This window comes from Panthera tigris, chromosome C2 (assembly GCF_018350195.1).
Source record: "Panthera tigris isolate Pti1 chromosome C2, P.tigris_Pti1_mat1.1, whole genome shotgun sequence".
Classification (NCBI taxonomy): Eukaryota; Metazoa; Chordata; class Mammalia; order Carnivora; family Felidae; genus Panthera; species Panthera tigris.
The window spans coordinates 5975824-5988023 of NC_056668.1; the positions used below are offsets into that span (position 1 = coordinate 5975824).

Below are 12200 nucleotides of genomic sequence, written 5' to 3' on the forward strand. Positions count from 1 at the left end.
AGGCAGTCATAAGAGGAAAGTATATAGCAATCCAGGCCTTCCTAAAGAAGGAAGAAAAATCTCAGATACACAAGCTAACCTTACACCTTAAAGACCTGGAAAAAGAACAGCAAATAAAACCCCGAACCAGCAGAAGACAGGAAATAATAAAGATTAGAGCAGAAATTAATGCTATCAAAACCAAAAAAAACAGTAGAACAGATCAATGAAACCAGAAGCTGGTTCTTTGAAAGAATTAACAAAATTGATAAACTACTAGCTAGTTTGATCCAAAAGAAAAAGGAAAGGACCCAAATAAATAAAATCAAGAATGAAAGAGGAGAGATCACAACCAACACAACAGAAATAAAAACAATAAGAAGACAAGATTATGAGCAAATAAATGCCAATAAAATGGTAATCTGGAAGAAATGGACAAATTCCTAGAAACATATATACTACCAAAACTGAAACAGGAAGAAATAGAAAATTTGAACAAACCCATAACCAGTAAGGAAATCGAATTAGTAATCAAAAATCTGCCAAAAAACAAGAGTCCAGGGCCAGATGGCTTTCCAGGGGAATTCTACCAAACATTTAAGGAAGAGTTAACACCTATTCTCTTGAAGCTGTTCCAAAAAATAGAAATGGAAGGAAAACTTCCAAACTCTTTCTATGAAGCCAGCATTACCTTGATTCCAAATCCAGACAGAGACCCCACTAAAAAGGACAACTATAGACCAATTTCCCTGATGAGCATGGATGCAAAAAACCTCAACAAGATATTAGCCAACTGGATCCAACAATACATTAAAAAAATTATTCACCACGACCAAATGGGATTTATACCTGGGATGCAGGGCTGGTTTAATATCCGCAAAACAATTAACGTGATTCATCACATCAATAAAAGAAAGGACAAGAACCATATGATCCTCTCAATAGATGCAGAGAAAGCATTTGGCAAAATACAGCATCCTTTCTTGATAAAAACCCTCAAGAAAGTAGGGACAGAAGGAGCATACCTCGAGATCATAAAAGCCATATATGAACTACCCAACACAAATATCATCCTCAATGGGGAAAAACTGAGAGCTTTCCCCCTAAGGTCAGGAACAAGACAGGCATGTCCACTATCACCACTGCTATTCAACTAGTTTTGGAAGTCTTAGCCTCTGTAATCGGACAACACAAAGAAATAAAAGGCATCCAAATAGTCAAGGAGGAAGTCAAACTTTCACTCTTCGCAGATGACATGATACTCTATATGGAAAACCCAAAAGATTCCACCAAAAAACTGCTAGAATTGATTCATGAATTCAGCAAAGTTGCAGAATATAATATCAATGCACAGAAATCGGTTGCATTCTTATACACCAACAATGAAGCGACAGAAAGAGAAATCAAGGAATCGATCCCATTTACAGTTGCACAAAAAAACAAAATACCTGGGAATAAATCTAACCAAAGAGGTGAAAAATCTATACACTGAAAACTATCGAAAGCTTATGAAAAAAATTGAAGAAGATATAAAGAAATGGAAAAACATTCCGTGCTCCTGGATAGGAAGAACAAATATTGTTAAAATGTCGATACTACCCAAAGCAATCTATATATTCAACGCAATCCCTATCAAAGTAACACCAGCATTCTTCACAGAGCTAGAACAAATAATCCTAAAATTTGTATGGAACCACAAAAGACCCCGAATAGCCAAAGCGATCTTGAAAAAGAAAAACAAAGCAGGAGGCATCACAATCCCAGACTTCAAGCTATGCTACAAAGCTGTAATCATCAAGACAGGATGGTACTGGCACAAGAACAGACACTCAGATCACCGGAACAAAATAAAGAACCCAGAAATGGACCCACAAACGTATGGCCAACTAACCTGTCACAAAGCAGGAAAGAACATACAATGGAACAAAGACAGTCTCTTCAGCAAGTGGTGCTGGGAAAACTGGACAGCAACATGCAGAAGAATGAACCTGGACCACTTTCTTACACCATACACAAAAATTAACTCAAAATGGATGAAAGACCTCAATGTAAGACAAGAAGCCATCAAAATCCTCGAGGAGAAAGCAGGCAAAAACCTGCTTGATCTTGGTTGCAGCAACTTCTTACTCAACACGTATCCGGACGCAAGGGAAACAAAAGGAAAAATGAACTACTGGGACCTCATCAAAATAAAAAGCTTCTGCACAGTGAAGGAAACAATCAGCAAAACTAAAAGGCAACCGACAGAATGGGAGAAGATATTTGCAAGTGCCATATCAGATAAAGGGTTAGTATCCAATATCTCTAAAGAACTTCTCAAACTCAACACCCAAAAAACAAACAATCCAGTGAAAAAATGAGCAAAAGACATGAATAGACACTTCTCCAAAGAAGACATCCAGATGGCCAACCGACACATGAAAAAATGCTCAACATCACTCATCATCAGGGAAATACAAATCAAAACCACGATGAGATACCACCTTATACCTGTCAGAATGGCTAACATGAACAACTCAGGCAACAACAGATGTTGGCGAGGATGGGGAGAAAGAGGATCTCTTTTGCATTGTTGGTGGGAATGCAAGCTGGTGCAGCCACTCTGGAAAACAGTATTGAGGTTTCTCAAAAAACTAAAAACAGAACTACCCTACGACCCAGCAATTGCACTGCTAGGCATTTATCCAAGCGATACAGGTGTGCTGTTTCGAAGGGACATATGCACCCCCATGTTTATAGCAGCACTATCATCAATAGCCAAAGTATGGAAAGAGCCCAAATGTCCATCAATGGATGAATGGATAAAGGAGATGTGGTATATATACACAATGGAGTATTACTCGGCAATCAAAAAGAATGAAATCTTGCCATTTGCAACTACGTGGATGGAACTGGAGGGTATTATGCTAAGTGAAATTAGTCACAGAAAGACCAAAATCATTTGACTTCACTCATATGAGGACTTTAAGAGACAAAACAGATGAACATAAGGGAAGGGAAACAAAAATAATATAAAAACATGGAGGGGGACAAAAGAGAAGAGACTCCTAAATATGGGGAACAAACTGAGGGTACCAGAGGGGTTGTGGGAGTGGAGATGGGCTAAATGGGGGAGGGGCACTAAGGAATCTACTCCTGAAATCATTGTTGCACTCTATGCCAACTAATTTGGATGTAAATTTAAAAAATAAAAAATAAAAGAAGTCAATAAAATAATAATAATAATAATAATAATAATAACAACTCGACATAGAACTTCCACGGCAAAGGGTAGTCTTCCAAATCCTTCATGCCCCTCTTTTCACTTCTGGTTTTTTAAACAAATAAATGAAGGTAAGCAATATCCCAGGACTTGCCATCACAGTGATGAGCTGGAACCCACACTCACACCTTCCCACTCTTGCCCACTCTTGCCCACTCTTGCCCCCTCTGATCTCACTCAGAGTTTATAGCAAACAGACCCCTAAGCAGACCAGACCCTGTGGTTTCTCCTCAGCCCTGCCCACCACACCAGTAAGACTGCAACGGGTTCCTCCTACCTTATGCAGCTGTAGGATTCCTGTGGGTCCACCAGGCAGCCTGCCATATACCCTGAGTGCCCCCAAATCATTGCAGCCACCTCTCCTTCCAACTTCATATGGTAAAGTCGTAAGACAGGACACGGCAGACACACATTAACACATTAACGCATCACCTGAGTACCCAGAATGCATGGTCTGCCGCAGGGACAGGTTAATGGGAGAGCGAGAACTATTGCACAGCCCCGGAGGCAAGCAGGACCAGGGGGCAAGGCAGCCAGGGTCTAGGTCAAGAAAAGGGTCCTGAAAAGAGACCTACAGGCTGCAAAGAGGCAGAACTGAGGGAAGATCACAATTAGCTAAGACTATTCCTGTGTTTGCATAAACATGACGGTTATTCTTTCCTTTGTCTCTGGGCATGGTGGGAAAAGAGAGAAAGTGGGACTCTAAATAACAACTCCTATTGGCCATCCTCCCTTATCCCGGGGCAGGCCTCTCTAATCCAAGGATCCCTTTGATCTGGGATTTTAGAAAAAGAAAAAAGCCTGAGGAAGACAAGTCAAAAATGATCCCCCAGGGAAAGTCACGGCCTCTGTGCTGACTTGGCTCTTTCCACGAGCCCTGAACTGCACCTTCAGAAGGACAGAAGGAAGGAAACAACCAAATCTACACCCTGAGGAAAGAGACGAGCTCTCCCCACTCCACAGGGAGACAACAGCACGCTCCCCCTACTCCTGATGCAGAACGGTGGGAGTTAAATGGACAGAGCCCAGTGGCTCAGGTGTGGGGAGCACCAAGGTGGCTGAGACCCAAGCCCGCCCTGCCAGGAGCGCCATCTAAGGGCTCCCACGGAACACGCAGACCCATCTGAAACCATGGCTCCCTCACTGCCTAGTGCGAGGTAGAGAGATTATTTCACTCTGGAACACTGTTTGCTCCGAGCCACCAGACTGCACCTGTGACCAACAAAACGTGCAGGCCACATACCTTACTTTGCAGGTGGGAGGTGAGAGGGAGGGAGAACAAATGGAAACTCTTGTTGGAGTTTGAACCTGACCTCTAATAAATTAAACAGGAGGCTCCAAATCGTCAGCACTACATTCCCCGGACAGCACGTCCCCAGCGGTCTTGGCTACCGCCACAGGTAAACTCGCCTTCAGCCCTGCCTCCTGACTCAGAAGCTGTACCCTGATAATGCGAGGTCCTGGAGCCCCTTTCCTCTCCCTGAAGCCTATCAGCTGCGGGTTGTGTAACCCTGCCCTGCACAGAACAAATACGAGAAAATTGACAGTGAGGCCTTTCACCAAACACAAATCCTCCTCTTCCCTCTGTTCCCCTTTCACTCTGTACAGCGAACAGGCAAATCGGGGCAGAGCCACAAGAAAGATCAGTGTCCCCCCCCACCCCCCTCCCCACCTCCCAGACACTTCCCCTGGGCCACCAGCTGTGGTGGTCACCCAACTCGGGAGTTTGTCCATTTGCAAGATTCTTATTCACACTCACACTCTCCAGTTCCCACATCGGCAGCCCCCCTCCCTCTGCTTCCTCTCCTGCCAGGATCCTACTCCACCAGGCACCTCCGTGAATGATTGACTGGCTGCCAGCGAGGACCAGACATCTCGTCCACTCACTGCATCCTCCTGCCTGCAAGATGGAAATCACCCAACAGTAGCACTTCCGTGCCTCCTCCTGGCCCTCCATAAATGGACCCCAAACACGCATCCTACCGGCTTTCTGCGAAGGTTTTTTTCCCAGCTCCCTGGGGGAGCAGCTGGATGTCTCCCTGATGGGAGGTCGGAGGCCAGACCCCTCTGTTCTCCCACTGTCCTCCCGCCTCCCTCACTGCACCTGCAGACCCCTCGCCTTCCCCTGCCTCTTACTGAACACCGCAAAGAAACAGTGAAGCAGACCATTAAAATCAAAAGGGAGAAAGGGAAATGCAGGGGATCTGGCAGCAGAGAAACGCTTTGGTGAGGCAGCTGAGAAAATGGGAGTCAGGACAGTCAGAAGGGAACTGAGAAACAAGGGGGGGGGCGGTTCTGAGGCACCTGCAGAGTCCCACTGATGATGGCAGGAAGCTCGAGTGTCACCGCTGTGCCACCACCACCCAGAACTGCTGTTCACACGGCAGCCAGCACACCAGCATGCTCAGACACCCCTACCACCCACCTCCACACTCAGACTTAGTTTAAATATTTTAAACATATACATTTTGGACAAAGACCAGATAACCCTTAACATTATCCTCTTAAGACTTCACTTAGTCTCCCATCAACTTCCTTTGGCCCCAAACTTCACCTTCCAGCCACCAGACTACCCTAAATTTATCAAACTCACCAACTCTTTCTGGCCCCAGGGCCTTTGCATGGGCAGTGATCAGTCTGGCATGCCAGTCTTGGCTTTCAAATCTTTGAGGCAATTGTCACAATGGCAACTTTATATTGATTTTTCTACCAATAAGTGCCTAATTCCCCTGCGAGGCTCTAAGTGCTTTGTTAGCAGGGACTATGCCTGGTTTTTTTCATTGCCACATCACAATGCCTACAACTAAATGGCACATAACAGGCCCTCAGTCAATATTCACTGAGCGAATAAATAAGGGTGTTGAGTTCTAAATAATCCATTGCACTGGGGCAAGATAGAGAGGAGAGGACTGGCAGGAACCCTTTGAGTGTGCATGGAGGTTGCTCTCAGCTATTTAAAGTCTACAAATGAAGGTGTCTCTACCCCCAGACTTTCCAAGATGAAGCATCCGAGGTGCTCAGTCCATAGCAATGGACCCCATCCCCCAGGGGGCATTCGAATGAGCCCATAACACTCTCCCCTCCTGGAACAGCCATCTCCAGGCCTCCACCAAAGCCTCCCCTTTGTTCCAAACACAACTTCAGGGAAAATGTCCCAGAAAAACCATAGACCCCACAGCACATCAGCTCCCCGCTAAACTGCCAGAAGAGATTTTTGCAACCGTGGCTGAAATAGCCACGTTGGAGCCTTATCCCTCAAATGAGTGCTGAGCGTGGTTTGCCAGCCCCTGGACAAGTCCTCAAGCTCTACGCGACAGGGCTGGTGTTTTCCTCTCCACAAACCAGGGCTTATCAAGCGCCTACTAAACACCTCACACTGCGCACTATGAGTCGGGGGTTTCTGAACATCTTTGCCCTCAAATACGCGTTAACACCACAGCCTGGGCCCCTGGGCTTAATGTCTCAACATACTCCAAACCAAAACTTACAAAAGAGTCCTTATTGCCTATAACACACTCTGAGAGTCCCTATATTATTTCATTCTTTTCCGTTTTTCAATAAATATCGAATATTGGGGGAGGGGTATCAGAATGACCAAAAGGGAGGCATTCACGGGAGGTTCTTGGTCTCACTGTTAATACACGAAGGTGTTCAGTTTGTGAAAATTCATCAAGCTGTACCTCTGTGACTTGTGAGCTTTTCTACATGTTCATCATTCTTCAGTACAATGCCTTGAAATCACTGCACAAGAAATACAGGATGGCTACCCTCTAAGAAGTCTAGGCAAGACATAATCAAAAGAAAGCTGGGGGAACCAACTCCAGTCACCCCGAGGACCCCGCAGTCTCAAGCTCCACCTCCTGCAAAGCAGAGTGTGATCGGGAGACCCTGGCCTGGGACCCCCTGGAGTCCCTTTGGACTGACCCCCTGGGGGCGATCCAGGACGAGGAGAAGCTGATGGGAGAAACAGCGGTGGGCCCTTCCCCTGTCAGTAAATGGGAGCTGGGATTATTACCCCGAAAACGGCAAGGTCAGGAGGGCTTCAGGGAGGAGGTGATGTCTGAATTGGGCCTTCCTTGAAGGCCAGATAGAAATGGAAGAAGAGAAAAGCAGGCAGAGGACAGGACAATGACTTACAGGGAGGAATGGAAGGGCAAACGCTCACAGCAGAGACGACCCAGTGGAAGGACCGGTAGGAAATTCAGTCAAGAGAGCAGGAAGTGCACCCAAGGAAAGAGACCCTTCTGTGGAAAGAGGAAGCAGTGAGAAAGGCCCAAGGAAGAAGCTTCTGGCAGCCACGTATCCAGGAAGCTTCCTCTGGGTTCCCTCCTGCCCGCTTCCAGCAGATGCCCAGGAACATTCCACCAAGCTCAGGAGACCCCTACCTGCCAGCCCAGCCAGGATGACCAGCACGGTCGAGATGCCTTTCCACCTGCCCTCCATCACCACGCGTCTTCTTCACCCTGGGAAAACAAAGCAGCCAGGTAACCATCTGTCACTGACGAGCGTTTGGCATCCCAAGTACGCAGAGCCCCTACCGGCTCATGGGTGTCCGTGGATGGACGGTCGGTGGCACCAGCCTCACCCCAAACCTGCTGGATCAGAAGCTCCAGGGGCGAGCACACAAATCTGTCCAAACAATTAAACAGTGAACCAATTCTGGCCCAGGCTCAAGTTGGAGAATCCCTGCATTAAACGATCTTGCTCCCCAGTCCAGGTGTAAGTTATGGAAGGCAGACGGTATAGCCTTACTGCTGACTGACTCGCCAGGATGTAGGGGCGAGGGCTTGCTGCTTTTCATTTCAATCATGATGTTTTAATCACTGAGGGGAAAAAAAAATCCTCCCCGTAACAAGTTCACGTTACCAAAAGGGAAAACAGGCGAAATAGAACATAAGCTTATTAGAAGGTGCCAAAAGGTATATATAGAGAGAGAACAGGGGGACGTCTGCAAGGGGTCGTGTGCGTGCATGGGGTGGCCGGCTGTAATTACAAACAGGCAAGTCACAGAAAGTCTCCCGAGAAGATGCTCCGTGAACAGTGAAGGAGGTGAGGTGACAGCCACGTGGATATTTGCAAAGGAGCTTTCCAGGCACAGGGGCAGCAGGTGCAAAGGCCCCGGGGTGGGACCATGCCTGGCATGTTTGAGAGGCACTGGCATTGGGGTGGAGTCAAGGGTGAGGGAGAGGGGGAGAGGTCAGAGCTAGGAGAGTTCAGGGTAGACTGAGCCCTAGGCAGCTCATGGGGAACCTGTCGTGTGCACCTCTTGGCCCTTCCTTCCAATCCCTTTGTTCTTGGATAAACCTCTTGCTCACCCCTCCATCCCTACATGTTCTCTTTTTATTTTTATTTTTTCCTTCTTCCCTGTGGTAGGCCCATGCAACACAGTCACCAGCAACGTGTGGTCCCACTGGAGCATGTAAGGTAAATCACCCACTGAACGTGTGGGGAACTGCCCGCAAAAACAATGGCCCCTTGGCTCAGCAAAGGGTCTCTTTCTTTCACAGTCTTCAACACCACCACCATGTGGAGCACAGCTCCCTAACCAGGGGATGGTTTTCACTTTGGCTTTGGGGTTCACACAGACGTCACAGCCCCATCAACTGGGGACGGGGGGCGGGCGGGACCCTCCCTCTGAAATGTGGGGCACCGGGTTTCATCAGAGACACCCCCCCCCCCACAGCGGTGGGATTTTGTAATGGGCTGACACCTGTCCAGGGCTCCCGTCCCCTTTCCTCTCCTACAGCCGAAAGAGGCCGACCCCACAGCAACACAAAAGCACAAACACAGGAAGTGAAACAGGCACAAGTAACCACCACACCTCACGTCTGCGGAACCCATTTCACGCTGAAGCAGTGATCCTGGCTATTCGGGGCTCACGAGAAGGAACGCGGGTTTCCACCCCTCTGTTTCTCTGATGTGTTGGGAAAGCAAAACTCAGCATGCGTGCTAAACCATAACCACTTGCGTGCACGGCACGGCGCAAGGTTCAAAGTCGGTGCCGCTGTGGGGACCCCGGCCCCCGCGGGGTCTAAAACACACGCTGCAGAGCTCCACAAATAGGCCGGGGCGGCAAGCTTACCCAGGCCGGACTGAAACCCCAGCCCTCCCAGACGGGCTCCAGGTCCCCAATTATGAAGTGCCAATAAATCATTTACTAATTTGCAAGGTTCAATGCACACCGCTCTGACAAGTCGGTGGCTAGACCGGTCGTCTAGAAGGCTACACCCCAGCTGAGGATGCGGGAGACAGCCCTCGTAGAGAAGATTACGCATCTCACCGAAGGCCATAAATGCCAAGCTTGGACCCAGTGCTTATTGAAATTGCAGCCGAAGTTTAAGGTCCATTAGGAAATACCGATAACCGTGCTGAGTCAGACCGAGTCTGAGTGCTGTGTTTTCTAAAGCCTCTGTTCGGCCTCCGTCCCTCACACGCCATTCTGGCTTCTTCTCTGTAAGAGCGGTGACTGTGTTTCCCCAGAGCCCAGCAGAATCCCCAGGACGGGCAGGGCAGGAGCGCCCAGTGAGGTCCAGGGAGCCCCCGGGGCAGGATTGCTGCAGGAGTGGATTTGTGCCGGGCTGGTATTTGAAGGATGTGTGCAGAAACGAGCCGTCCCTTCGCTTTAATTAAATGAGGACCTATTGCCAGGTAATTTGCAAGTTAACATCTCTGTGGGATAGTTGGACAGACCCCGGAGATTTCACTTCCCAGTCATTTTGTTATGGAAGACTTGAAGTACCTACTTCTCGTTGAAAACCTGCAAAGTCTTCTTAAAGTCTTAAGTCTTGTTAAACGGTACTAAACACAGGACACCCGCGTGGCTCAGTCTGTGGAGCAACTGACTTCAGCTCCGGCCATGATCTCACAGGTTCATGGGTTCCAGCCCATGTCGGGCTCTGCACTGACAGAGCTGAGCCTGCTTGGGATTCTCTCTCTGTGTCCCTCTCTCTCTGCTCCTCCCCCACTTGCTTTTTCTCTCTCTCTCAAACTAAATAAATAACTTTAAAAAGAAAACTGTACTGGTGCGCCTGTGGGGCTCAGTCCGTGAAGCATCCGACTTCGGCTCAGGTCATGATCTCACAGCTCGTGGGTTCGAGCCCCGCGTTGGGCTCAGTGCTGACAGCTCAAGCCTGGAGCCTGTTTCCGATTCTGTGTCTCCCTCTCTCTCTCTCTGCCTCTCCCCCACTCTCACTGTCTCTCTCTCAAAAATAAACATTAAAAAAAAGGTTTTTTTTATTTGTACTAAACAGGAGTTAACCTCCAACCACTCCCTTACTGCCCTGACAAGGCAAAAACCACACGGAAGGTGTGTGAGGGGCCACCGCACTGATCTCAGGAAAGGAAACTGCCGCGTTTCATTATCTCACTCAGTGACCCCCACACGCAAGCCCTCGTTTCTGGGTCCCTGGAAAGAGCTTTGCCAAGGTGCCTGCCACACTTCTTGCTACAGGCAGCAGCATGAAGCCAAGACCCAAAAAGAAAGCTGGGTGCTGGTCAGGGTGAGCGAGAATCCGTCACAGCAAAATCCACGCAAGGGGCTCGCTGCAAACGTCTGTGCCTAAATATACATAAAGGCTGCACTCGGACAAGCCCACGTCCTGCACCCCTACATCCGGAGGGGCTGTCCTGCCTGCAGGAATGAGGCCCTCGTGAGGGCTTCCGGAGACTTCCGTGAGGCTCTCCTTCCCACAGGAGGAGAAACGGCATTTACAAGTGCGGGGAATGACCCATGGGGCCACGGTGACGTTCCAGCCCTGGAATCCTGACTCCCCCCCCCCCCCAAATCCCAGCTGGCTCTCAGCTCTCGCTGCCCCCAGACAGCGGCATGCTATGACAGAGGCTCTCGCTCCATCAGAAGTCATCTTGAATTCCTGAACTCCCCGAACAGCCTGCTTTCTTAATGTTTAACTGGCTGGAAGTTGGGAAACAAAGGGTGTGTGTTTGGTCCTGGGACACTTTCCCGGGGAAAGCGAGCGACCCGCCCCTCGGCCCGAGACAGGTGCCCGCGGACCCGCTGGACGGACGCCCACCGCTGGCTGGAGATGGCTCACCTCGGGCAGGAAGTTCTCCTCTTCCGGCGTCACAGAAGGTTCTCTGATCCCAGAGGCATCTGGGCCTCCACCCTCCCTCCACGCAAACGCAGGAACAAACCTGTGTGGCCGCCGAGAATCTCCACCCGGGTCGCCAGTTAGCAGGAAGTTCCTCTTGAAATGGCCCTGTCACGTCACAGGCCGGGCTGTAAACACAGAGGTGGCCCCTGCCTGCCACTGGCCCCTCGCTCCCGGAAGGTGTGCATGCCCCAGAGTGACATTTTCCCTGCTAATCATTAGCCAGCCCCAAACAGCAAGCCAGGCCACCCAGCGGGGCCTGAGAAGGTCACGGCCTCCGGGGCCACCACTGCTTCCCCTCGGCCCTCTGCCCTGGCTCCTCTTCTGGGCCTCTCTCTCTCTCTCTCTCTCCCTCTCTGTCTCTCTCAGTCCCACAGAGCCAAGCCCTTGGGGGCCGAAGGTCCTCTTACCCAGGCTGGGGGCCCTTCCTGCCCGAGGACGCCGGCCTGGACAACCTTGTTGATCTCTGGCGTCAGCACGGGCCTGGGGCTGGCCGAGCCGGTTCCTTCTCCGGCCAAGAACCTCCACACCCACAAGAAGACTCTTCGGTGAAAGAAAAGTAGTCCTGAGGGTGAAACCTTCTGGAATGTGGCCGCACTTTCCCGAGGAGCATTTGTAGGAAAACTGCTAAGAGGTTTCTTTGGCCCTCCCACGCCCACACCCAGCCAGCACTCAGCCTGAACAAAGGAACTTGGCTTCTTAGAGCCCGTGGAAAATTCTGGAAGAGACCACCACCTGGCACCCACCACACGGCAGCACCACGTGGAACTGTTTGTTCTCATGCCGTTCTCTCTCAGCACCTGCCTCGTCTCCCCCACTGCGTTTCAAATTTTTTTTAAGGTTTATTTATT

General features: G+C 49.5%; 1 protein-coding gene across 3 annotated transcripts in view; it reads right to left on the reverse strand.

The window, feature by feature from the left end:
- IGSF5 (immunoglobulin superfamily member 5) overlaps positions 1-11925 on the reverse strand; it is a 51557-nt gene extending 39632 nt beyond the window's left edge. Inside the window, exons 1-3 of one of the 3 annotated variants that reach the window (XM_015541241.2) lie at positions 11760-11925; positions 11393-11457; positions 7627-7704 (exon numbers count right to left, since the gene is read on the reverse strand). In XM_015541241.2, the coding sequence (XP_015396727.1) occupies positions 7627-7684 (58 nt within the window). In that variant the 5' untranslated portion in view covers positions 7685-7704; positions 11393-11457; positions 11760-11925. The other 2 variants (XM_015541240.2, XM_042956811.1) reach the window with 2 other exon arrangements.
- Positions 11926-12200: the final 275 nt, after the last annotated feature.